We start from the raw sequence: 27,850 nt of genomic DNA, 5'->3' as shown, positions 1-27,850 counted from the left end.
GCCTCAAGTCTTTTTGAATATGATGCCACAAGCTTGGCACACCTATCTTTGGGCACTATCCCCCATTCCACTTTGTAGCACCTCAAGCTCTATCAGGTTGGATGGGAAGCGTTGGTGGACAGACATTTTGAGATCTCTCCAGCGATGTTCAATCGGATTCAAGTCTTGGCTGTGGCCCAGAGTTGTCCTAAAGCCACTTCTTGGTTGTGTGATTAGGGCTGTTGTCCTGCCGAAAGATGAACCGTCGCCTGAGGTCTCCCAGTTCCTGCTGCTGAAAATCATAAAGTAGGGCCTTTTCTCTCAGAGTCTGAAGCAGGAATCCTTCTTCAGACTCTGAGAGAACAGGTCCTACTTTATGAGGTCAATTTGAAAGGAGTTTTTTCTTTTTCTTTTTTTTTTTTACACTCGTTACCACTATGAGCTTTGTCTGCTCATATGGGAAAAGGAATCTGTTTCCCAAGATGAAGTCCTTTTAAGGATGAAACGCGTTGGGTACCTCTTCTTGACCGTGAAAACCTGTTGGCTTGTGCCAGTTCCTATTTAAGACTTTTTAAATATAAAAACACTGGATAAGACTTCTGCATCGTACTCTGAATATTGGGAAAACTACATTATTCCCATTGGCAACCATTATGGACATTTATTACTAGCGCCAATACACTTCTGTTTTTTTGTGTGTATATAAACTCCCTAAAAAACATAAAGCTCATTATACTTTTAGGGGACATAACAAATGCACTATTTAGCATGTTTTTCTTCAACGTCTAAGTAAATCTCAATATTCTCTCTTTTTTTTTTTTTTTTTTTTTTTTATACCAGTGATATTGCTTGTTACTGCCTTGTTTGACATTTAGCTGATTTTCAGTTTGCATTGTCCTATATTTCCTTTTGCAAGGGACCCGGAAAAGAACTGGGATAGAAACCATGTGAGGGGTCTTGTTGCGTCATTGATCTCGGTGAAAGACATTTCCACCGCAACTGCCTTAGAAGTGGTGGCGGGGGGACGGCTCTACAATGTGGTCGTTGATACAGAGGTAAATATAAAATAAATATATGTATGTAGGAGTATGTTACATTGTTTTATGCAGAATATTGACCTCATATTATTCTTATACACTTCAGGTTACAGGTAAAAAGTTGCTGGAGAAAGGGGAATTGAAGCGCAGACTTACTATCATTCCTCTTAATAAAATTTCAGCTCGCCGTTTGGGACAAGATACAGTTAATGTAGCCAAAAATCTGGTAAGTATAATTTAGTGCACTTCCAGCAATTGTAAAATATACTTGATCCAGCAATATTTGTACTTGCTGCATGACTACGTTTTCAGGTCTACAAAATAATACCAGCCAGTTTAGATATACAAAGTCTGTCATGGTCTTTTGTCTATGCCAGCCCAACTTACTACACAGCGCAGTGTCTCGAGGCTACAGTTTGGTCCAAAAGAGTCTATGGTGTTAAGGAATCTTGGGAGAATAAAATAAACTTTGCTTGGCTGTTTTTTTTTTTTTTTTTTGATAGCCACTTAAGTAGCATGTTCTTTGTCATTGTGTAGGTGGGACCTGACAATGTACACCTTGCTCTGACCTTGGTGGGCTATGAATCAGAGCTTCAAAAAGCTATGGAATATGTATTTGGAACTACATTGGTTTGTGATACAATGGACAATGCTAAAAAGGTGACCTTTGACAAACGGATACTGACCAAAACTGTGACTCTTGGAGGAGATACCTTTGATCCACAGGGAACACTTAGTGGAGGTAAGTGCATGTTTGCATATACTGTATGTACATTCTCTTATTTTGTTTGTGTGTGAGTGTGTATATATACAATGTTTATGTTATGGACACTGTTGTACATACCTGCTCAGAATTGGGGGAATAGAATTATAGTGGAATGATTGTTGCTGTGGTTTCTGTGTCTAAAGGTCATACACACTGGGCAATTATGCTGGGCTGAAAACACTCCATACATACACACTGAGCGGTTTTCCCCCTGCCCAGCCATTTTCCCTGGGGGTGGACGGCTTTCCATAGCAGAACACTATGGAAAGCCATCTACTGTCGCTCATCTGGTATTACCAGCAGATAAGTGGCGGCCGGCAGCAATGATTGGGGAGCGCTCAGAAGCGCTCACTGATCATCACTGCCCCGTACACACTGGGTGGCTTTCATGCTGAAAGCCAATCAGATGAGAGAACTTAGAAATTGCTGATCTCACACACATCCCCGTTTAGAAGTCACATAGACTTTTGTAAGATTGCGTGCTTGTCATTCCATCAGATATGCCAATTTCAATTATAACATTTTCAACTAATTAAGGATGCAGTGAGTAGATTTGCTGCCTCACAGCACTGGGGTTGTGGGTCTGATTACAACAAGGGCCTTATCTGTGTTGTATTTGTATGTTCTGCCCACAATCCAAAGACATAAGAGGTTAATTGGCTTCTGACAAATTTAACCATTGAGTGTTTTATGTTTTAAAAAAATGATTAATTGAATACTAAGTACAATTGACCATCATTTTGATTGTTTGTGGATGCATTTGTATTCATTATGGTGAACAGCTCACTGGTTAGCAACTAAGATGTTCCAGTTTCAGACTGTGCTTGTGTTTCTCCACAGGTGCTCGTTCCCAAGCCCCATCTGTGTTATCGAAAGTACAGGAGATTAAAGATGTTCAGGATGAGTTGAAAGTAAAGGAGGAAGAGCTGCATATGGTGGAGAAGGAGCTTTCTGCCCTGAAGAATACAGTGGAAAGGTACAATGGGCTGATTAGGCAGATTTATATGAGTTATGTTATGTGGGTCCGGGTCTGCCAAAATAGACAGGCCCACCAACCCCCCCATACCCACCCAATTTTTTAAGGTAGTCACTTAATCACACATACACTATCACAAGCCCCGGAAATGTATTACAGGCTCAGAGAGCCAGACAGGCCACCCTCCTCTCCTCCCCCTCCCTGCTGTGAGTTTTACATAATTGATCACAAGCACTCAGACAGCTGGACAAGCAAATGTGTGGGCAGATGGGTGGCCATACACTGCTCTCCCCTGTTTTCCATGATTGCGGCGGTAGCTCCTCGTCTTCTTCCAAGTTCCCACTTGCGTGGCGAAACCTGCCTGAAGTCGTCACGTCTCAGTGCCTGTTGCACAGTGGGAGCTCCTGCTGCCCGCTGCTCTGCCTGTTTGATTGTCGCTGGGCAGCAGGCTGCTGTCACTAATAAATATTGGAGGCGGGACGGGCTGCAGGTGACATGCTGCCTTGGAGGGGAGGGGTGTTGGGCTGGCAGCTGTGTGCACCGCGCAGCTGTTTGTATCAGGGATGAGGGGGTGCTGGCAGGCAGCGGGGTTAGTGGTCTGGGCCCTACCCTCCGTGAGAGCTGTTGGCCCCAGGACAATTGCCCCCCCAAGGCAGCCCCCTGATGGTGGCCCTGATAAATGATCGACATGGACAAGATCGACATAAGGAAATGGTCAACATTTTTTTTTTGTCAGTTTGTAGATTTCAGCACATGGACCCTAAATTGGTGTACCCCGTCCCCTCTCCTGGCTCTCTTCGCTTGCCATGCTTCAGGGCAAGGGCTACCACTGCGCTCTGCACACTTGACCATTCCCAATAAAAGTCCACATGGATGGTTAAGTTCAAACTTCTAAAACTCTTAACTGTTAACCATATGATGTCGACCTATTGACTGAATACCATTTGTTTTGCGTTTAATGTACCCTATGTCATTCTGTATTTAACTGATCTAATTTTACCTATTTGTTTGGTTTACTTTTTATATTACTTTGTATAGTATATTGAACTACAAATCTGACAATAGCTCTTACATTTTCTCATGGTTTTTGAGTTAAACTTTTTTTTTTGTTTTGATTCTTAACACTTTGTTTTAAATATCTTAATCCTGGTCTGAGATAATCCGTTTTCTTGGGGAGGTATTCAATCTCCCACCGCTATTGCCGACAGGGGTAATAGCGGTGCGGCCCTATTCAATGCTGTCTTCCCCGACAGCATTGAACAGGGATCTCGGCAGAACATGCCTGACTTCACAAGCAGTCAGGCACAGCCGGGAATTGACAAGCTCCTGGCCGCAGCTCGACTATTTCCGACTGCAACTCGTGTACAGCAGGCGGAACATCGAATCCTTCTGTCGAGTCGGCCGAGAACAGAACAGGGTTCCACAATCTTAAGTTTATAAACAATTAAACAAAAATGCAAAAAAAACCCCACAATGTGTAGTTAAGATATTCTCTGTACACATTCAATACTATAAAGTAAATGGTAAGAACATTTGGTGCATTATATTGGATACGCATGGTTAGATGTGGAATTTGTTTCAATTTGATATTCCATTTGATTCGATATGCCTTTAGATTTTGATTCAATATGCCATTTGATCTGACATTCGATTCAGTTTCTACTATACTGTCTTGCCTGGCAAGACTATTTTTCTTTTTGAGTTCCACTAAAAATTAACGCGCATTGAATCAGCATTGAATGTGGAAAACCATTCAATGCTCATTCAATTTCAATTCGATCTAACTGTTCCTGATCCTTCAGGCAGTAGATTAAAATCGAATTGAATGCATCGGTGAACACATTAGATTTGTACTATATACTATCAAGGTGTGTACATATGCATCGATTTACAGGAGCGCGCATTGAATCGAATGCAGATTTTATAAGCAAAATCGAATAGAAAACCTGTAAAAATCAAAGCGTATGTACACCCCTTAAATTTCCACTTGCCTGCCAAGACTTTTTTTGCAGGTTTCGATTCCATTTTGCTTATAGAAGCAAAATCGAACGGTTTTTAATACGCTTTTGATCTACATTCCATTCAATTAGATGTGCATTCCTGTTTTCGCTAGATCATAAAGAAAAATACACTGTGCAGGGCAAGGAAATATCGAATACAATCCAGTAAATCAAATGTGTACACTGTGCTTTGAATGCAAATCGATATGAAAAACTATATCGAATGCAAAAGTGCAGTTCGAATGTTAAAGCAAAGGCCAAATCGAAAGGGTGTGGAATTGGGGAAAATAAAAGCAAATCAAATCGAAATTGAATAAAAAAAAAAAATAGAGCATATCTCCCCGTGTGTACCTGAATGATGTTAGAAGTTGTACTGCTAAAAGTGACAATATATAACTACATGTAATGACCATTTTCATATGTACAATCTGTGATCCGCTTTAAGGTTTTACCATTTTTCTTACTATAGGTATCGGCAGCTAAAACAGCAGTGGGAAATGAAGTCTGAAGAAGCTGATCTCCTTCAAACTAAACTGCAGCAAAGCTCATATCACAAACAACAGGAAGAACTGGATACGCTGAAACAAACTATTGGTGAGTGTTTAAGACCATAGGAGAGACAGGGCTTGACACTGGGTATAGGTTGGATGTAGGACTGGACACCAAACAGTTTAAGGTTTTGCCTCTGGCCAGCCCAGGCTCCTCCTCCCCCTATACCCAGCCCAGACAGCAAGTTTCAGTTGCCGGCAGGAGCTGGATGCACCTTTTTTTATAAGGGGCTGCCTTATGCAGCCTTAACTTTTTGTCTTTTATTTTTAAACGCCTGCGCTGCCACTCCAACACCCGACGATGGCGGCTGCAGAACCGCGACTGGGCACGTGACCTCGGCTGGGACACTCCCTGCACACCGGATAACGCAGCCGTAAGACGGGAATCAGGTCAATTACAGCTTGCAGCTTCCGGTGTGGGTACCGCTAGCTGGTGGATGTGTCGCTTGCACTCCTGCTGGACCACCAGGGAGCAGGCAACGGGGACACGGCGCCTGCAGCAGGAACACCTGATGCTGGTGCCGTGGTCAGCCATTTCCCTGGAGGATCTTTAGTCAGCAGGGGGAGGTAGATTTGTTGTTCTATTTAGCCGAAAATGGCAAATGGTTCCGATGTTGTTCAGGTTTGACTCGGCCGGAGAAGTTAAACACTATGAATTTGCAAACCCTTTTTATATATACTTTTATGTCTACTTCATCTTTACAAAATAACTGGGCATTTTCATTAGATTTTCATTATAAAGCTTTACAATTGTTTTCAAAACATGTCTTGCAGTGCAGCCAAAGGGAATACTGCATGGATTTAATGGGTCTTTAGCGGGCAGTATTTAAGTACTTGCATAAAATCCTCAGGTGGCCGCATGTTGCTCTGCATGAGACGCACCATAATTATTTCAGTAGACCACGTGCAAATTGTCACTCCAGAAATAACTGTGCCGTTAAATGCTGGTCACACTGTGGCATGTCAATTATTTGGAGTTTTATAGGCAGTCAGTGTGCATATGCAGCGTTTTAACATACAAAGTGTCCGGTCAACTTGTTAGAGATATAATAGTATAACTTTTTCAATGTCAGAGGAAAGTGAAGAAACGCTAAAGAAAACAAAGGAGGTTCAGAAAAAGGCAGAGGAAAAATTTAAAGTACTTGAGCACAAAATGAAGAATGCAGAAGCCGAGCGGGCGAGAGAACTGAAGGAAGCTCAGCAGAAATTAGATGCAGCAAAGAAGAAAGCCGATGTCTCAAGCAAGAAGATGAAGGAGAAACAACAGGTTGGCCTAAATTTTGTCCCCACATTCATGTAAAAGTATACTCCTACATGTATAATAGTATTGTCTAGCTGTGATCATGCCGGATTGATGGCTTATGTTGTCATAAATTCTTACTTTGCTCATCTATAAGGTAAGAGCAGGAGGAAGTGCTTGTGGGGTGGCCATCACTATATATAAAAGGCTAAGGGGAATATTCATTCCGGGATTCCGACTGTCGGAATCTCTGCTGCTTTCAACACTAACTAAACAGTCAGAATTCAGTGGTCCAACTGTCGAGAGTCGAAGTCTGCAGATTGGCGGAAACGGCTGCGAATTCGACAATCCACGGCCGTTCCGACAAAAAGATTAGAATTTAAAAAAAGTTGAAACTGACATCCTTCGATGCTGTCAGAACTGGCATCATTGAATGTGCTAGTGCCGATATTTCCACCTGTTGGAAATATCGGCACAGATTGAATCCCCCCAATCACCTTTTTGAGGTGAAAGTACCACTAGAGGCCACTCGACCAAATTACTCCACAGAAAGTGAAACCAAAATAATCTGTTTCCCAACTTGCTGGATATGGACAGAGGGAGCTGTGAAGCCAGATTGGAGGTAGGAGCAGGGAGGACTAAGCCATTACTTTGACAGGCTTTTAACTAGACAATAATGAGCTGACGTTCTGCAATGTTGTCTATAAAGAGATTCCCAACAAACAGAATAAGGGCGCAGGTTTTGTAATCCTGTATGTACTGTTGAATTTTCTGTAGGAAGTGGATGCTCTTGTCTTGGAGCTTGAGGAACTGAAGAGAGAGCAAACAACCTACCAACAGCAGATACAAGCTGTAGATGAAGCTATGAAAAGCTACCAAGAGCAAGTAGACAGCATGGCAGCTGAGGTGGCAAAGAACAAGGTAAGACTATATATTGAGACTGATTGTATGTGGATAATATATTGGCAGAGTTACAAAAAAATATATACATTTTTAAAATTCTTTTATTTTTTAATCTATGTTTCTTGATAGGAAGCTGTTAAGAAATCCCAGGAAGAGCTGACCAGGCAGAAGGAAGTTATCATGGGTCATGACAAGGAAATTAAGAGCAAGTCTGCAGATGCTACAAAGATGAGAGAAAGTAACAATGATTTCCAGCTGAAGATAAAGGAGCTAGAACATAACATCAGTAAACACAAGAAGGACAGTGCAGATGCTGCTGCCAGGGTAATGTTCATTACTTACAAACTGCTTCTATCCCTTATATACTGCATAGTAAAGGTTCTTTAACCTTCTTTTTTTTCTGTTTCTATCCTGTACGTATTAATAGTTCTTTAAATTTTCTATTTTCGCTATTGTAAATATTCAGGATATATGTACACATGTTATGGTATTTTAGATCTACAATGTCTAGGTCTACAGTTATATGGTCAACTATATATATATATATATATATATATATATATATATATATATATATATATATATATATATATATATATATATATATATATATATATATATATATATAGTACTTGTTTCCTAGCACGGCCACAAATCTTGGCCATCGGGGGTAATTTGAGTGGCCTGCGACGCGACCGACGCGATGCCCCCGATTTTTCCATTGAAATGCATTGAAAACAGTGAAAAATCGGGTCGGTCGCGTCGTGTGCACCTAAAAATGCTTAAATGGTCCAGACGCGATGCCCACGATTTCCCCATAGGGAACAATGTTAAATGGCTCAATTTACCCGCGATGACCACGATTTCCCATAGGAAACAATGTTAAATGGATCAATTTACCCAAATCAGCATAGGGAAGAATGGTAAATGGGCCAGAAACCCCAAAAAAACCCACAGAGCAGTGGAATGTCCCCCCAAAAGTAGTTGACGCCACCCCGCCATCAACGTGAACCCGAAGCGTGGCGAGCGCAGCGGTACGCGTCCTCCGACCTTTTCATGCCCTACTATCCACGTCGGCGTGGAGTTGAGAATAGAATAGTGTGGCGAGCGCAGCGAGCCACCGAGCCCGAAGCGTGGCGAGCGGACGCGGATACCTTCACAGGTAAACGCGTCCCTTCGCGGGCTTCCCAGGTGTCTGCGTCGCCATGGACACCTGGGAAGCCCGCGAGGGGACGCGTATAACTGTGAAGGTATCCGCGTCCGCTCGCCACGCTTCGGGCTCGATGACTCGCTACGCTCGCCACACTATTTTATTCTCAACTCCATGCCGACGTGGATAGTAGGGCATGAAAAGGTCGGAGGACGCGTACCGCCGCCCCTCGCGGGCTCGCTGCGCTCGCCACGCTTCGGGTTCACGTTGATCGCGGGGTGGCGTATAGTACTTTTGGTGGGACATTTTTATGTTCAGGGGTGTTTTTGGCCCATTTACCATTGTTTCCTATGATAATTTGGGTAAATTGAGCCATTTCACATTGTTCTCTATGGGGAAATCGCGGGCATCACGTCTGGCCCATCGCACCCGATTTTTTTAGCGGCCGCGATGGCCCCGATTTTACCCCCGATGACCGCGATTATGATCGTTGTGGCCGTGCTAGGAAACAAGTACTATATATAGTAAGTCCAGAGGGTGGCCGGCACTCCATGCAGCAGAAAACAAGTAGATCGGGTGCCCTCCCAGGAGAGGGGGATGAGACCCACTCCAATATATGACAACACGCAGACGGGTGGCACTCCAGAAAAAATGACAATAATCAAACGGTCAGGTGATCCAACGTTTCAAATGTTGTTACAACATTTTTCATCAGGGTGTGTATATATACACGCACACGTCTCCTGCACCTTGATAGAAAGACCGTACGGTCTTGAAACGTCGGATCACAAAGGCCTCCTATCTCGTGTTTTTTTGATTTCGAGTGCCGCCGTCCACAGCAGCATATACTATAATATTTGGGGTTTGTAGGCACTCACGGATCTTGAAGGTATCAAAAGAAACAGACAAGGAACGCCAGTGCTGTGATTAACGTTTCAGTTTATTCCACTTTCGGCAGGATACATCAGTTGATAACAGCAGTGGTGTTCCTGGCCTGTTTCTTTTGTTACCTTCAAGACCTGCAAGTGCCTCCAATCCCCCCATGTATCCAGACACTGCATAAGTGTTCGCAGGCAGGCACCAGGGTTACTTCAACCGGGAAGGGTTTGAGTGCCAGTATATCTATCTATCTATCTATTTATCTATCTACCTACTTACAATGTGCGTATGTATGTATGTATATACTGTAATGCTCACCATTCGCTATGCTACTGTGACGGGGCTGTACATCTGGAGAACACTGGTTTTGATAACTCAGGAACAGATCTGTCAGATGTTCTAAAAGCCAATGGATAGTTGAGGCACCTCTGCACATGTGTATTCCCCAAGGGGCTGCTTCAGACCCGTTTGTACTGGTCCAAATTGTTCCCATTTTCGAGGGTGGGTGGGGGGGGGGGTCTGTGCATGCGCGAACACCTTTGGCGAATATCCGATTTGCTGAGGGAGGTCGCCCAGCAAGGGGAGGGGGTGGCAGCAGTTCTATGGGTGTCCACCTAAAAATGCTAGACGTTTCTATGGGAGCGCAGGCACGTCTGTCTAAGTGGGGCAGGTTGCTGACATCACATGTTAGTGCCCAGCCCTGAATATGGACTGCAGTGGCCATCTAAAAAGTAAGTATTGACTGACTTTTCAGACCGAAGGCTTCTGAAGTTATTAGATGGCCTGCGACCATCATATGATTTCTCTCCTGGGCTGCTGCGTGCGAGGGGATGTGTTCACATACACATTTATTTATTTATTAACAGGTTCTTATATAGCGCCCACATATTACACAGCGCTTTACAGAGCATAGTTATGAGCAAAAACACATAACGAATTTATATCACAAGACCGTTTAGGACAAGTTCATGGTAAATACGGACAAGACACTGAAGCAATCATCAGGGTGGCAGAGGTTTATATATTCTAAGAAAGGCACATGAGGAGAGAGGGCCCTGCTCGTGAGAGCTTACATTCTAAAGGAGAGGGTTAGACAGACAGGGGTGACACAGAAGGGGAAGAAGTGAGCATAAACGGGTTAGGATGAGAGATGGTTGGGTTTTATGCACATCCCCTCAGGTGCTAGCGAGGGGATTTGGAGGTGGGTGTTTGGCAGGGCGGCACTTACCTATCCGCTAGGCTGTGAGTATACGTCTGAATCAGGCCCTAAGGGTGCACCAGGCAGACTGGCCAGGCTGACGAGAGATCCTAAAATGTTTTACACTTTATCCTAGAGGACTAGGTTTTCTGTCGCACCATAGGGAAGTCTGCCTACGGATGCAGGATCATTTTCAATGTCCTTTTTAAAACATGTGAAAATCAAATCTGGAAGACCTCGACCACAATACTCCTCCTTTTATCTAGAGCAGTGGTCGCCAACCCGTCGCTCGCGAGCTACCGGTAGCTCGCTGCAGCGATCCTGGTGGCTCGACCATTCTGCCCCCGCCCGCAGGTCCATTATCTGCCACTGCAGCTTCCCTTTTCCCTTAGGGGAGAAGAGCGCATTGCGCGTCTCTCCTATCCCTCACTGTGCCGTCTGCCAATCGAAGCTCGTCGGCCGGCAGCCAATCAGGAGCCGGCCCGCGAGATTTGATTGGCGGATGACGCAGGTACATGGAAGTGAGGAGAAGGAGAGACGCATGGTGTGCTGCTCTCCTCCCCCCTGGGAAGGCAAGCAGTGGCGGCGGTGGCCCCGTACCCCAGTGAGGCACACAACTTCCCTCCTCTTTTCCTCCCTGAGAAGGCAAGCCGCAGCGGAGGCAGCCCCAGACATCGGTAAGGCACAAAACTTCCCTCCTCTCCTCCCTCCTGAGAAGGGAAGCAGCAGCGACGGCGACCCCGGACCCGGACTGTGGGGGCATATTTATTGCTGGCATTGTGGGGCAAACTTGTTGCTGGCACTGTGGAGGCATTGCTGGCACTGTGGGGGCATACTTATTGCTGGCACTGTGGGGGCATTGCTGACACTGTGGGGGCATACTTGTTGCTGGCACTGTGGGGGCATATTTATTGCTGGCACTGTGGGGGCATTGCTGGCACTGTGGAGCATATTTGTTGCTGGCACTGTGGAGCATATTTGTTGCTGGCACTGTGGGGGCATACTTATTGCTGGCACTGTGGGGGGCATTGCTGGCACTGTGGAGGGCATACTTGTTGCTGGCACTGTGGGGGGCATTGCTGGCACTGTGGGGGGCATTGCTGGCACTGTGGGGGCATACTTGTTGCTGGCACTGTGGGGGCATTGCTGGCACTGTGGGCACATACCCAGTACCATGGGGTCATACCTGGCACCGTGGTGGCATTCCTGTTTCTGGCACTGTGGGGGCATACCTGGCACCATGGGGGCATATGTGTATCTGGCACTATTGGGAGCATATGTATATCTGGCACTGCACTATTGGGGGCATATGTGTATCACACCCCCATATTCATTGGACGCACCCCTACGGCGCGCACACGCAGTTCTACATGTGGTTTGGTGTGTCAGGAGCATTACAGTGTGTGGCATAATGTGTAAAGAGTATTATTTAGTTAATAGGTAGATATTTTTTATTTTTTTTATTTTAGTAGCTCTTCGGGTGGTATATTTTGCTGCGAGTAGCTCACACGCCAAAAAAGGTTGGAGACCACTGATCTAGAGAGAATTTTTGAGCCTTTAATAATGAAGGGTAAAATAAGAGAACTTGTACAACTGTTCACATAAGCCCATCTTTACTTGTACAGGGGACCATATTTTGCAATATGCAGACATATGGACACATTTCAACAAATATATGTGGCTTTTATAATAATAAAAATGGCTGGAAAACAGGATTCCTTTTCTTAAAATACTCGGTTGTGAATAAAATAGCCACTAGAAAATGATTTCCGTTAAAAGTTTGTTTAGCTACATATACAGTACATAGGCTTCATATATTGTTCCATAAATGACAGGTCAGTCTTATCAGCAATTCTGTATTTGTATTTCTGGAGATGGCCAGACCAAACCTCCCAACTAGGTCAGGTGGCAGTTTAGATGCATGTGGTGTAGACTTTATCACTGAATACCACATTTTAGGGTATATGTCAATCTTTTTTTCTTTATTTAAAGCCGTGCTGATGTGTTGTGTATACTCTAGGTCTCTAGAATGCTGAATGAGTATGAATGGATTGCTGCGGAGAAGCATCTTTTTGGCCAAGAAAACACAGCTTATGACTTCAAAACAAACAATCCAAAGGCTGCAGGCCAGCGACTGCAGAAACTGCAAGAGATGAAGGAGAAACTTGGCAGAAATGTTAACATGAGAGCAATGAATATGTTGACACAGGCTGAGGAGAGGGTAAGACACCTACACTATGTGCTATACTAGGATGGCCTAGTGCCATTGCCTTTTATATAACCTTTATTGTTCAGTTCTTGTCACCATATTAAGTGGCGTGCACAATGATCCAGTATTATTTTCCATGAGCTGCAGTGTTTATTAACAGAAATACGTTGAAAGGTGGTGACCCATTTGAGGGGCAAACATATATTTCTGGAGAGGGACTTTCCAAATGTTTGATTTTTATTGGCAACCCTCCTTGTTAGCATCGCATGATCCTACCATCACCAAAGGGGGAAAAAAAACTGATGATCCAGAGGGCACTGGCAGGGTATAGGAGAGAGGAGAGGCTAGAGCATGCTGGGTACAAAATTGTAATCCTTTGGGCTCTGTTCTGCTCCCTCATCTCTCTATACACTATAGACTCCAAGAAACGGATTTATCCATAAACCATAAATCCCATTATTTTGTTTTTACTCCATATTTGGAAGCCGTCAGCACAACATAGAAAACTTGCATTTCAAGACCACTGTAATCATCTTGTTATATTATATTAGATTAACCAAAACAAAAATATCATTAATATGTTCACGTTCTACAATGATTGCTTTAAACTGTACGATAAAAATAGAAGTGCGTTTCACTTTTTTTTTTTTTTAATGAAGGGTTTATTTACTTCAATAATGGAAGCTTTTGTCTCTAGTACAATGACTTAATGAAAAAGAAAAGAATAGTGGAGAATGACAAATCAAAGATTTTGGACACTATAGAAGAACTCGATCAGAAGAAAAATGAGGCATTGAATATTGCATGGCAAAAGGTAACTGGAAAGGGGCAACAGTGGTGAATACAGCTCCCTGTCATAGGGCCTTATTCTAGTTCACTCTTTCTGATAAAATCCTTCTTAGATGGACAAAACCATGTGCACTGCAGGTGGGGCAGATGTAACTTGTGCAGAGAGAATTAGATTTGGGTGGGGTTTTACTTCAAAGTGAAATCTATATTGCAGTGTAAAAATAAAGCAGCCAGTATTTACCCTTCACAGAAACAAAATAACTCACCCAAATCTAATTCTCTCTGCACATTTTACATCTGCCCCCCTGCAGTGCACATGGTTTTGTAATCTAAGAAGGATTTTGTCAGAGTGAACTAGAATAAGGCCCATAGTGCAGGCAATTTTTGCACAGAAAGAGATTAACCACCAACATCACACAATGTCTCCTCTCTTGTCTAGGTGAACAAAGACTTTGGCTCTATTTTTTCAACTCTGTTACCAGGGGCAAATGCTATGCTGGCTCCGCCAGAGGGGCGCAATGTTCTGGATGGATTGGAGTTTAAGGTTGCATTGGGCAGTACCTGGAAAGAAAATTTGACAGAATTAAGTGGTGGACAGCGGTAATTATGTTCATAATTAGGAAGTTCTTTAAATACGACAACAAATTATCTGCCCATGTTAACCCTTTAGTATAGATGCATCCTTTGCTTAGATGTGCACCCTATTTAAACCTAATAATTGTTACAAGTGTTAGCGGTGACCACGACACCGTGATTTGGGGGGGACGGGGGACGTGTGCACAGAGTGGCCTTGAAGGTTTTGGCTAAAGCTGATGGTGGCCTTGGTCCCTCAAATTTCAATCTATATTATTTAGCTACCCAACTGGCACACTTGTCGGACTTGATTCTGGGCAGGGGACAGGCATTCTCTGGTCTTTTTACTGCACATTTGGGGCCTCTTTAGTCTCCACTTCACCGTCTTCTCTCTGGTCCTTTTGTTAGAGGTATGCCGCACCTGATACGGCCGTGTTGGTTTGGTGTCAGGCACACTTGTGTTAATATTATCCTTATATACCTACCATACTTCATAGCCCAACATATACTGATTAAGTAGAAATGCACACATGGGTACAGGTGTGATTGCTAGTACACTTACACGGTGTCCACAAAAAAGTGAAAAAACTCATGTTGACCTTATTCATGTCGACCATGTCCATTTACCATATGCTTGTGTTGACGTTTTGTCAATGTTGACAATTTCATGGCGTCGACCTAGTCATTGCATAACATTTTATACCGTAAACCTTGTATATACCGACCCACCGACTCAGGTGCTATTTCACAATTGTACAATTCCATTCTAATACAGGACTCTCCATCCACTGAATCTCATTGGCAGCACTTGAGACAACATGCTTGATAAGCACCGGTCGTTCGCTGCTTAGCGAGACCTGAAACGCCGCCCGGCCGAATGTAACATGTGAGGGGATGTACGAGAACACTTCCCTCGCATGTGGCTGAAAGCAGAAAGAAATCAATCAATGGTCGTGGACCATCGAATTACTTCTTTCCCCGTCGGAAATAAGTCAGTCTGAACTGACTATTATTTCCTTCGGTGTCCACTGAGGAGGGGCGGACGCTGACGTCCTGTGTCGTTAGCCACCTGCCCCCGACAAGCATCGTCCCATCCATGTTCCCAGGGGAACACCCAGCGTTTTCATGGGGATGCCCATAAAACGCTGGACGTCCTGCCCTATCCCACCCCCTCTGGAGTGAGCTGCTCGGCAAGTGTGGAATCTGCCAAAGCCGTTCGCTTCCAGCGTCTGCACATGCGCAAATACAGGTGGGGTCTGAATATGTGCAGACCCCTCCCCCCACATCATCAGAAACGGGCCTGAATTTCAAAGTGCTCTGTCAATGTGGCCATATGAGAAAACTCCTAAAATATTAACTATATGGTGCCTAGTTCCAGACAGTCTTCATCTTCTGTATCCTAATTACTCTAACCTGGGCTGGAGAAATTGTGGAATGCATGGCACATTTTATCACATTTGGTGGACCTGTCCGGTTCTCGCATCTTACTGGGATTTGTTGCATTTTCTATTTTTTCTCCTCATTGTTCTCCTCAACCCCTGCACACCAATCTTCTATGCATTCCTAAGGAATGCGATAAAATACCCTGTAACTGGAAGATCCCCATTGCCCCTCGTCGCCAAGAATTATTTTTTTAAATTCAATAAATTTTTATTGAAAGTTTTTTTCACAAACATTAACAAACACCCCATACACATAAATAGGTAGCTGTAACATTGGTAACATTAGATATCTGGATATCTGGAAAAAAAACAGTTATATCAGGAGCTCACGGTCTTATCCGAATAAAAAGGGGCAATGTAACATTCACATGTATCATGTAGAGCACACCCATACCCGAAGGCGCCATTCGGGGATAGACAGATATAGGCCAAGCAGAATATATTGTAACACAGTGCTCATGTAATAGACTGAACAGCACCCTTACTCATAATAGATAACAGTAATATATATCACTAGACCAAGTGCAGTATTTAAACTACCCATAAGCGGAAAATAAAATTAGCTACCAGGAATAAAAAGTAAAATAAACCCCAAAGCAACCCTACCATAAAACCCCCCACCCTGTATAACCTGACCCCAATTTAGGCATACTTGGATCCCATTAAATTATCTACCCCTAATCCACTAACTAAGACTAACATGACTACCCCCCATCCCTCCCCCCACCCATACCACCAAAAGAAAGGAGGGCAAAAGACTAATGGCCTTAGCTGGGTGGACACCAACTCTTCCGCATCAGACAAATATATATAGCCCACATAGCAACATATTAGATTAATGGGTTATTTTAGAATGGAAACAGAGCAAGCGTTTACAAAAATAAGTATGAGAACGAACATCCCATTCTGCATTTCTCCCCTGATAAAAGGATCACATGTTACTGTATATGACTGATGTAACTGTAAAAATAAGAAGTAAATAGAAATAATACAGTATAAAGATGATATTCATAATAACCTACAAAACAGGAGAAAGGAGGTATTTTAAAGCCATATTAAAATACTAATCATCAATCCGGCCAGAGCTCAACTACCCAAAATGCCAGAACTGAACAAAAAGTTTCCATTTGAAGGTAGCCAGGAGAGCGTCCAGGGTACACTATCCAATGATGCAAGTGTTGCATAATCAGCGCAAGGAGCCAATGAAGGAAATATGGATAGCCCATAGTAGAAGTGAGGTATCCAGGAATGTAGGAGCAAGGAGCCACAACTTTGGACGATGTCCCATTGTAGTAATCAGCCACGATGTGCGCAGATATAGAAGCCGCAGGCGTTAGAGAAACATCAGGTATAGATACAGTCTCCTCCATCACTTTATCATGCTGTATAAATGTAAATGGAAGGATATTCTATTGAGGGTCGATGACTGTGGGAGACAGCCCATCTGGAGAAACATCTGCTGAATGATCATCATGAGGCACAGAATCCACAGGCATAGCCACAAAAATATCAAGAAGCCTTTGTGTAGAGGCATATATAGCTTGAAGTATCTTGTTCGCATCCATGGTATGCAGAGTAATATAAAAAGACAAAACAGTCTCTGTAAGAAGGCGCAGGAGAAAAAAAATGGCGGTGGCTAGCACACCGCCGAACACTCACCACACAGCTATCTTGAAGCTGATACAGAGTGATTGACCAGTCCAAGTTCAGTCCCCTGTAGCGATGCAGTACTGGGGCAACACTAGAATGCCAGGGAAGCCTGGAGAGATGCGTCAACACGGGCCTCTACACTCAAAATGGCGGCGGCGACATTCACTTGGAGGCAGAATCAAGCTGATCAGATGGCAACCCAGGCAACCGGGGCAATCGCTCCACTCCTCAGACCCCCAGCGGCGCCCCTGCAACACGTCGGAGGCCGGACAGTAGCTGAGGTCAGGGATCGGCAGCACAGCGCACCTTGCAAGATGGTGCCGGAGGAACAGCAGGCTTGCAGAGTCAAGTTCTCGGAGTGCAGCGTCGGACACAAAGAGGCTCCTTCAGGTTACTGGAGAGGATACTAGAAGGCACTGGCTACCTCCCTATGTATCCTAGACCGGTACCATATGGCTAAAACAGGATATAATATCAGGATGGGAGTGGGAGAGCCAGCACACACGTCCTACACCGAGCTTGTCAGGCCACGCCCCCGTCGCCAAGAATTATTGAAGGAACGGGAATTGGTTCGTAGCTAGAATGGAATATATACAGAGTCTTCAAAACAACACTGGAAATAAATTTCATTCTGTTTGGCCGCCCTGGTACACATACCATAAAATGGGTTGGGATCATTTGGTCTATTGCATTATGGTCGAAAGTCATTAGGTCGAATCCATTAGGTCGATATGCTAAAAGGTCGACATGACTCTAGGTCGACATGGGAAAAGGTCGACATGATTCTAGGTCGAAAGGTCATTAGTTCGACAGGTCATTAGTTCGACAAGGTCATTAGTTCGACATTGTCTATGTCGACATTCACAAGGTCGACATGGTGGTTTTCACTGTTTTTTTACCTGAATGTCAACACCGTCGACATGGACACAGTTTAAAGTGCACTGCATCCCCTCGCATCGCTCGCTGCGCTCGCAATGCGTCGGGCACGGTGCCTCGCTACGCTCGGCACACTATTTTATTCTCCCACCACGCCCTAGTGGATGGTAGGGCATGAAATACCGCCTGTCGGCACATGTTGGCTCAAAAAACAGTGAAAAACTCCATGTCGACCTTGTGAATGTCGAACTAATGACCTTGTCGAACTAATGACCTTGTCGAACTAATGACCTTGTCGAACTAATGACCTGTCGAACTAGAATCATGCCGACCTTTTCCCATGTCGACCTAGTCATGTCGACCTTTTAGCATGTCGACCTAATGGATTCGACCTAATGACTGTCGACCATAATGCAGTAGACCAAATGACCGCATCCCCATAAAATAACTCTCCTGGCTTTTAAATACTCCCCAAACACCCACAGAAGCTATAGAATAAAATAAAATCGCTGGTTACCCTGACTTGTTGTTTGATTTCTAATCCTCCCTTCCCTCCTCTATTTCTGTTCTGTTCTCTCTATTTACTCTCTACAATTCGCTTTAATTGGTGTTGTCCATTCTCTCCCCACATTTCAATATAATATATGCACAAAATGACTGAAACTTTACCATTTATTTTTATTTTACTCAATTGTCTTTTAGGGGAGGTCCTTGTTTCTGTCAATATTTTTATTTGTACCCAATAAAAACTTTTTATGATTAAAACAAACAAACAAACAGTGAGAAGTAAGTTGTACTAAAATCAAAGAGTGCATACAGCAATTATTGGGAAGGAAGGGAAGGCTGACATTGTTACAATGAAGACGTAGATTGTGTATCTGGGGAGCCAGTGCGTGATAGCATTAGGGCTTTTAGTTAATCAGACAGGGAGCTCAGTGTCCAGGCGGGTGCCAGATGTCTCTCAGACAGTCAGGATTCCGACAGTCATTACTCCGACGTTGGAATCCCGATTGCCATAGAGGGAGAATAAAATAGGTGGCGAGCGCAGAGAGCCCGCAAGGGGATTCATTGCGCTCCCCCCGCTGTGCAGTTGGGATTCTGAGGTCGGGCTAATGACTGTTGGAATCCCGACTGTCTGTGTTTTATACCACACCCGTCCAGGCTGTGCAGTCTGCAGGTGCTGGTGGTAGTGGCTTAGGTAACTAACTCACTGTAGTATGTTGATTTGCAGACCTTTTGGTGACGGTATTTGCTGCTCTCCTCCTGTTTCTCTCCATTATATCTCCGATGTTCAGGTTAATATTATCCTCACACTCTACACCTAGCATACCTCACGGCCCAACATATACTGATTAAGTAGAAATGCACACATGGGTACTGGCCTAATTGTTAGTAACCCCCTCCCTCTGAAGCTCATCCCACAACTAAAGGTTTCCCCTAGGTGTGAACATCAACAGTCCAGTACCCCCCCTAATACACAGTGATTTCCTATTTAGTACAGGCTGCAATATACAGTGGTCTAAGAATGCATCATTCTGAGCTGCTTTTGATTTCATATGAGTGGATTAAACCATACAGAATTGGAGGACAGAATATTAAAACCTAAGGATATATGTGTAGTAATGGGTGTGTGTGTTTTATATTTTACAGCTCACTGGTGGCATTGTCTCTTATTCTTGCCATGTTGCTTTTTAAACCTGCCCCAATTTATATTTTGGATGAAGTTGACGCTGCCTTGGATCTTTCTCATACACAGAACATTGGACAGATGCTTCGTACACACTTCCGACATTCACAGGTAGGAGTTACAATGGACCTATATTCTGTTATACAGGACATAATTGAGTGGCATTTGCGTCCAAACACTGCGCACACATCTGCCCCTTCTCATGAAACTAAAAGCACCGTATAAGGAATATTGCTATTATTTAACATTTAGATTACCACAATGGCAGGAACTAAATTTGATGTAAAAGGATAATATAGTAATTTACATATCATTGTTTGTTTGTTTACAATGATTTGTGTTAAGTACTGGTTTAAAGATTTTTCCACAACCACCCTTGATTATTATTTATTTACAGTTTCTTATATAGCGCAGCAGATTCCGTTGCGCTTTGCAATAGTAGATAGTGTTAAAACAAACTGGGTAACAGACAGACTTGGAGGTAGGAGGGCCCTGCTGCAAGCTTACAATCTATAGTACTAGAGTATATGTCACTCATTCATTATAGATTGGTATATATTGTAAATGTATACATCCTTTATAAAGCCATCCTGTGTATAATACTAGGTTTGGTCAGGAGTCTAAGCTGTTGATCAGAGTGGCCTTCCGTTCATTCACACTGTGTAATTCAGCCTAAAGGGGCATACACAGATTTGTGCAAGAGTTGTGTTCTGAGCAATTTAGTGTGGGAAGTTTCCCACAGTCTAGATCTCCCATACATACTGAAAAATTTGCACAAGAGATTTGTGTTCAGTGATTTAGTATGGGAGATCTGTGTTAAGCAAAAAAAAAAAAAGGGTATTACAAGAGGGTGGCTGTAGATCGCCTCTTAAAGCACTGGCGATTTGCAGTCTCTCGCTAAGCGATCTGACTAGATATACTGCATGCTTGAATGATCTAGACAGGCGATATCGACGCACAGGGATAACCATCGCTATGGGGCATACACACTGAGGGATTTGAGCTTAATTTCTAAGCGATTTAGCCAAGTTTAGTATTGATGTATCTTAAACTGGATACACACACGATCCGATTTTAATGAACAATTTGCACAATGACTATATCGTTAACGATCTCATCAGGCATATGGTTCAGTGTGTGCCCACTATATCGTTAACGATGCACACTCCTGTGATCATTAACAAGAAGTCCAATCGTCTGAACATGCAGTCTAATCTGATGATATCGTCAGTGACTGCATGTTTGGATCCCGGTGACGGCAATGAATGATATTGTTAACTATATCGTTCAGGGTTGGTTCTTTTTTGTGTGGTTCTTTTTTGCGGCACCGTCAGTATTGTACGGTGTGTATGGACCTTTTGTACAAAATCTAGGGAAGTTTCTCCATCTGCACATAATATCGAATAATCTAATAAATAATCAGTCAAAAAAGGGATTACCACCTTTTTTAGATTGTTTTGTTTGAGGAACTAAATAGCACAGCACATTGAATTATATATTATATAATACAAACTATTGGTTAAATGCCAATTAAAACAATGGAGACTTGATTTATAAATCCAAAAAAAGATAATAATGCTGGCCCATTGTAGGTGCACCAAGTCTGGGAGAGCTTGAGGAGACAAATGTAATAGAGATCAGGGATGAAACTGTTCATTAGAATAGTTGGTAAATGTATTGGATCCTGTGATCCAGTCTACAGCTATCCAGTAGGTGGCTGCTATGGCATATCTTCAGAGACCAGGTAAACTAAGTCCTCCCAGTTCCCTTTTTTTGGTCCATTTTGTACAAAGATAACCTTGGGCATTTACCTGACCACAGAAATTTTGTACGGTCTATGTTAAATTTAACAATATCTTTCTTGGGTGGGATAACTGGGAGCATTTGTAGGACATCGAGAAATAAGGAAATCTTTTTATATAGGTATCTACCTACATAGGATGGGGTAAGTGAGCCCATCAACAGTTCCAGACCATAACTGTGCATAGTTCAATGAATATAGATGGGAAGGATATGAGGGAATCTTAATACCCAAATAAGTAATCCCAGTATTGGGAGCCCATTTACAAGGAAAGGTGTCACCCCAACCTAACTTTGCTTCTTGAAAAAAAAAAGCCAATTCCTCTGATTTTGTATAATTTATTTTAAATCAGCAAATGCTGTTACCTGGAGTTCTCTATGTGCCAACTGGCAGGGCCGGTGCAAGGGTTCTTGGCACCCTAGGCAAACACCCCCCCCCCCCCCCCCCCCCTCAAAGACTGCTAATTACCCACTTTCCCGATCAGTCAGGTGAAGGGACAGTGTTAACCTGCTCACTGGGCACTCGGGGTGTTTCAGCATTGCAGCTATGTAGAGCTGCCACTTGGTCGGGTTAACATACCTCTGTCAAATTTTATGTTTGACGCTTTGGCCAAGGATGATACCCAGTTTGGGCAGGCGGTATTGCAACAGGCTCCGCATGTTCCTGCCCTTTCTGGAAGCTTTGGGACCTCCCCAATGTATTGAGACCTCAGTATCCCATATGAATGATAGTGACAATAGGATTTTAATACCTACCGGTAAATCCTTTTCAAGAAGTTCATATGGGATACTGAGCGCCCGCCTCAGTGCGGTGCTCTGATTGCAATTACTTGTGATCTTGTTCCTACTGTTCTTGCAAGTTGCATGGCAGTGAGTTCAGTAATCTGGTTTGTACCTTACAGGTCCGTAGACCTGAGTTGGAGCATCTGAGTTTTGGTGACTTGTTGCTCCTTACAAATCACATTAGTGATTTTTGTTCTGTTATAATGTTACAATAACGGTGTTACTTAAATTTAGTTAAGTATGATGATGTGTTTGCTGTGGTGTGCTGGTGCGAATCTCACCACATAACTGGTTCACGTTAATCCTACCTCACATACGTTCATCCTTCCTTTTTGCACAGTTTCCTTAACTGGCTAGTAAGGGGAAGTAGAGGGGAGGAGCCAGCACACCCTGGTTGAAGAAATTTTATGTGCCTGTCTCCTGTTGGTTGACCTCTATTCCCCAATGTATTGAGACCTCAGTATCCCATATGAACTTCCTGAAAAGGATTTACCAGTAGGTATTAAAATCCTAATTTCTGACCCTCCCAGAAAACGGAGGGTATCCCAAACACTGGCTTTCTGTCCGCCAAATGCAATGGGTTGGGATTAGATATTTTTGTTATTGTTGTTGCTATTTGTGCTTAAGCTGGGTACACATATATACAATCCCTGTTTCTTGCAACCATTCGGCCGACCGTACTCCCGTCAGACCTTCCACAAACAGCCGATCACACGCGTACACACCTGTACAATTTTACTTGCGATGTCCGATGTACTCCCGTCCAAACAGTCGCAATAAAAAGATTGTACCACCGTACACACTGTCTCGATTTGGGCTATTGACACGTCATATGTGAGCAAAATGATCATAATGGGCTGGGTTAGGGCATAATTATAGCAAACCACTATGTACGCGAAAGTAGCAAACCCATCTATATAGAACTTTAGTCAGTCGGCAGGGTGACTAAACTTCTATATAGACGGGTTACTGCGTCTACATTTTAGTCACCCTTTTAACTCATTTTTTTTTTTTAAATGACGTGGGGTCCCCGTCCCCCCCCCCAGGCCATAACCAGCACCAGGCTGAAGAGCCGGGGTTGGTATTAAAAAAATCAGGGAACCAACCAGATAGGGCTTCGCTGATTTTTTAAAACCAGCCCCAGGGTCCGGGGCTGGTTCCCAAAATACGGGGGACAAAATGACTAGGCGTCCCCTGTATTTTAAGAACCAGCCCCAGGCCAAACCAGCCAGCAGGGTAATGCCACAGCCGGGGGGAGACTTTTTATACAAGTCCCCCCGGCCAAAGCATTAACCCTCTGACCAGTCAGCCTGGCCAGGGGCCCTGGGGGAGTGGGGACCCCCCCAATTAAGGGGTCCCCCCCTCCAGGACTTACCTGACCAGGCTCAAGCCTGGTGCTGTCCCCGGTGTCCCTGATACTTGCCTATCTTGATCCCGTAGGTAGGTCCCAGGGTCTTGATCCGGTGCCTTGTCCTGGTCCGGATCCATGTCGGCATTCTTCACCATGTCGATCTTCATGTCGGTGGCGTCGTCCGGTGTCCGAAGAAATCCATGGGGGACCTGTGGAAGGAAACCCAACTCACCCAGGTCCTCCATGGAAGCTCTGGTCTTAATCCGCCGTAGTCCAGGGCTTCTTCCATCTTCAAGTTGCCGGCAATTCCTGGATCTCCCCGCAGCGGACTGAGAGGCGCAGAGATCCTTCATCCTCTGCGCCTCTCATCAGAATGATTCTTATTGGCTGTTCAGCATTCTGATGAGAGGCGCAGAGGATGAAGGATCTCTGCGCCTCTGTCTGCTGCGGGGAGATGCCGGAGTCTCCGGCAGCTTGAAGAAGATGGAAGAAGCCCAGGACTAAGGCGGATCAAGACTGAAGAACCCATGGAGGACCTGGGTGAGTAGGATTTCCTTCCAAAGGTCCACCATGGATTTCTTCGGACTGGACACTGGAGCCAGGGACCCAGGGACCTACCGACGGGATCAAGATAGGTAAGTATCGGTATGTGTGTGTGTTATGTATGTATTAAAGTTTTATTTTTCTGGTGTGTCAGTGTGTATTTATTTAACTATTTTTTTTCTGTGGAACTACAAGTGCCAGCGGGCCCTTTAATGCCCCACATGCTGGGACTTGTGGTTCTCCAAGTCCCAGCATGCAGGGGAGGCTTGCTGGGTCTCATAGTTCCACAGGAAAAGACAATAGTTTTGAATTCTATTTTTTTTACACTCAATCAGCCCGGGGGCCACCGCACAGGCCACCGGGGACAGCACCAGGCTTCAGCCTGGTCAGGTAAGTCCTGGAGGTGGGGGACCCCTTAATTGGGGGGGTCCCCAGGACCCCTGGCCAGGCTGACCAGTCAGAGGGCTGAATGCTTTGGCCACGGGACCTTATATAATGTGTCCCCCGGCTGTGGCATAACCCTGCTGGCTGGTTTGGCCTGGGGCTGGTTCTTAAAATACGGGGGGACCCCTAGTCATTTTATCCCCCGTATTTTGGGAACCAGCTCCGGACCTGGAGCCTGGGGCTGGTTTTAAAAAATCAGAGAAGCCCTATTTGTCGGTTTTCCTGATTATTTTTTTTTTTCATTACAGCCCCGGCTGTAAGTCACCCTGCCAGAGATGATGCAGCCATGTGGGCGTTCCAGCTTTGGCAGTATAGTCGCAAGGACGGCAGCATATTGGTCAAACGTGCGTACACACTGCACTTTTTGTTCCGATATGGGGCCGTCCCGTCGGATGAAAATTAAACAGCAAAGAACCGTCGACCGACCGAGTATGGACGGACAAGGCCGTTTTTTTCCGTTTATCGCTCGTACGGGACAGGGTACACACCTATACAATTGAACGGCCGTCCGACCCAGAACGGAAGAACGGCCCAACAATTGTATATATGTGTACCCAGCTTTACTCATGCTTACGGCGATCAGTATGCATGCACAGTCATTTGATAATCTAATGATTGTGAATTTACACAACAGAGATAACCCCTGGGTCTCAAATGTCCATTTCTACCTGTGTATAGGCTTTCAATGCCAGAAAGGCTTTCTAGGTTTATAAATGTAACTCCTAGTATCGACAGACAAGAAGAAGAAACCCCACCATATTGGATAAAGTGTGACTACATTTTGTGTTTTTTTTACCGGCTCTCAGTTTTTTTTCTGTATGCTCTTAGGCCAGTTTCACACACTCCGGCTCCTGCTGGACGGTGAAATCCCGCACGGCCAGGGAGCCGTGCCGCACACAGTACTTTATCATGGAGGGGATGGCCACAGCCCGGCAGCCGTCCCTTCCAGTGGCGGGATCCGGCTGCAACCGTGCGGCCGGGCCGTGGCCGTCCTGTGTGAATGGACACAATAGTGTCCATTCACAACTAATGTGTGCGGCACGGCTCCCTGGCCGTGCGGGATTTCACCGTCCGGCAGGAGCCGGAGTGTGTGAAACCAGCCTTAGGGTCTGATTCAGACTTGTTAGCAAAGATACAATTTTTGCCGGCCAGTTCTCAGTTTCATGCTCGCTGCAATTCGCTGGTGTATTTCAATGGGGTTCTCACTGGGATTCGCCGAGAGAGTATTCAATGCTAGGATGGTGAACTGCTTTCTCCCTGATTTTTGCCATGATTCACCGTTTTACATTCGACATCTTTTTAAGGTGAACTGGAAAGTGATCTCTTAAAATAAAGGTTTTTGTGGCAAAAAATCTTATTTTTTTCGGTGAAGGGGCATGCTATTTTTATTCATGTGCTTGAAGCACATTAATATATATTTAATTTTTTATTTTATTTTTTACTTTTTTTTTAAACTTTTTTTTTTACACATTCGCCAGCAAGGGGCCGCTCATTAGCTATTCATTTATTCACTTCACTCTAGTCCTGGCTTGTTATGTGCGGGACCAGAGAAGCGGCTCCCTACCCCTGTCCCGTGCCAGCATTCCCAGGGGGCAGCCTCAGCTGCCTGTGCCCGGGAGCCCTCCCCCACAAATTCTGGGGCAGGGAGGGAGGCTTACATCTCCCTACCTGCCTCCGTCCCCCAGCATTCGCCGCAGGGGTTAAAATTCACCAGCAGGGGCAGCAAGCCCCTGCTGCATTGAATAGGGTGACAGGGAGGGCTGGCAGTGAATGCTGCAGCCCTCCTGAACCCTGAGAATGTGCAGCAAACATTGAATACTCCCCAGAGCATGCATAACTAGCGATGTGGTGTTTACATACTAAACAATTTTAAGAATTTTGACCTAACAATTGGATATTATCAAATTTGTTTAAAATGTCATCTAGTGTATTCCCAGTTTAAGTAGGGCCTTTATGTGTAAATTCAATCCCTAAGCCCAAATAAAGGTCACAAAGCATAGCAGAGGGAAGAGGCATTGCAGTGTGCTCTTCCTCTTTGGCTAGTAAGGAGGGCAGTAACTTGTAAAATGGGCATGTCTTGAGGGTAATGTGGGTACATTGTGAATACTATAATAAATGTAAAGTTGTTGGATCAAATTGTAATAGTCTTCCCCCTTTCTCTTACAGTTCATTGTAGTGTCCCTGAAAGATGGAATGTTTAATAATGCCAATGTCCTTTTCAAGACCAAGTTTGTGGATGGTGTGTCTACAGTTGCGCGGTTTACACAGAATCAGAATGGTGGTGGTTCTGCAAACCAGCAGAGGGCAGACAAGAGCAAACCTAAGGAAAAAAGGAGCCGCATACAAGTAGATGCTTGAAGAATAATTAGACTTTAATGTACAGTGTTTGTTTCTTTCATATATTGTGACTTTCTAGGTTATTTCCTCATTGTACATATTTTATTGTGAAAAGTCAAATAATTGACGTCAAAATGTATTCCAACATTAACTGCTTTTTAACCTGCAAAAGCCAAATGAGTTCACGTAACTGAAGAGCTCCTGTTTTTATAATCCATTTTTATATATAATCTGTGTGATCTCCGAAACGGAGTCACAGAAACATTTCCGATTCTCACTATGTAACATTGTATGAATAAAATATTTCTAATAAAGTAAACCTTTTGCCATAGATTGGATATCTGTATGTTCGGTTTCTAAATCCTTCCAGATACATTTATTTACATATATGTACAGATAATGCAGATTTACTGTGACCCAGCTGTATAAGCTTTGCTTCGTGTGGAAGTGCCATGTGGGAACAAAATTTCAGTTTATACAGTAGTTATCTGGTCCAGTAAAAGCAATTCCTTTTGCTTTTTGACCCGGTTGTGTAATTATACCTAAATTATCAGAATGTATTTTAGTCATTTATTTGGGAAAGGTACGTTGTCACATTGGGGAAGCCAGCAACTTTCTGAACTTGTTGCCCCATTAAAAGTTAAATTAGTTTTTAAAAAGTTATATCAAGAAGGGCCATTTCTGTACAAA

At 44.1% G+C, this 27,850-nt stretch overlaps 1 protein-coding gene across 1 annotated transcript in view; it reads left to right on the top strand.

The window, feature by feature from the left end:
* SMC2 (structural maintenance of chromosomes 2) overlaps positions 1–27,491 on the top strand; it is a 50,750-nt gene extending 23,259 nt beyond the window's left edge. The window contains exons 13-25 of the mRNA XM_083179603.1: positions 896–1,034; positions 1,123–1,242; positions 1,554–1,758; positions 2,623–2,758; positions 5,228–5,352; positions 6,380–6,573; positions 7,324–7,467; positions 7,579–7,773; positions 12,697–12,897; positions 13,583–13,699; positions 14,114–14,274; positions 19,866–20,013; positions 26,990–27,491. Of these exons, the coding sequence (XP_083035729.1) occupies positions 896–1,034; positions 1,123–1,242; positions 1,554–1,758; positions 2,623–2,758; positions 5,228–5,352; positions 6,380–6,573; positions 7,324–7,467; positions 7,579–7,773; positions 12,697–12,897; positions 13,583–13,699; positions 14,114–14,274; positions 19,866–20,013; positions 26,990–27,181 (2,077 nt within the window). The 3' untranslated portion in view covers positions 27,182–27,491. The remainder of the gene's footprint in view (positions 1–895; positions 1,035–1,122; positions 1,243–1,553; positions 1,759–2,622; positions 2,759–5,227; positions 5,353–6,379; positions 6,574–7,323; positions 7,468–7,578; positions 7,774–12,696; positions 12,898–13,582; positions 13,700–14,113; positions 14,275–19,865; positions 20,014–26,989) is intronic.
* Positions 27,492–27,850: the final 359 nt, after the last annotated feature.

The sequence above is a fragment of the Crinia signifera genome, chromosome 1, assembly GCF_055691185.1.
Source record: "Crinia signifera chromosome 1, ASM5569118v1, whole genome shotgun sequence".
NCBI classification, from domain to species: Eukaryota; Metazoa; Chordata; class Amphibia; order Anura; family Myobatrachidae; genus Crinia; species Crinia signifera.
Note: the sequence above shows the minus strand (reverse complement) of the source record. Positions and strands in the feature narration are given on the sequence as shown.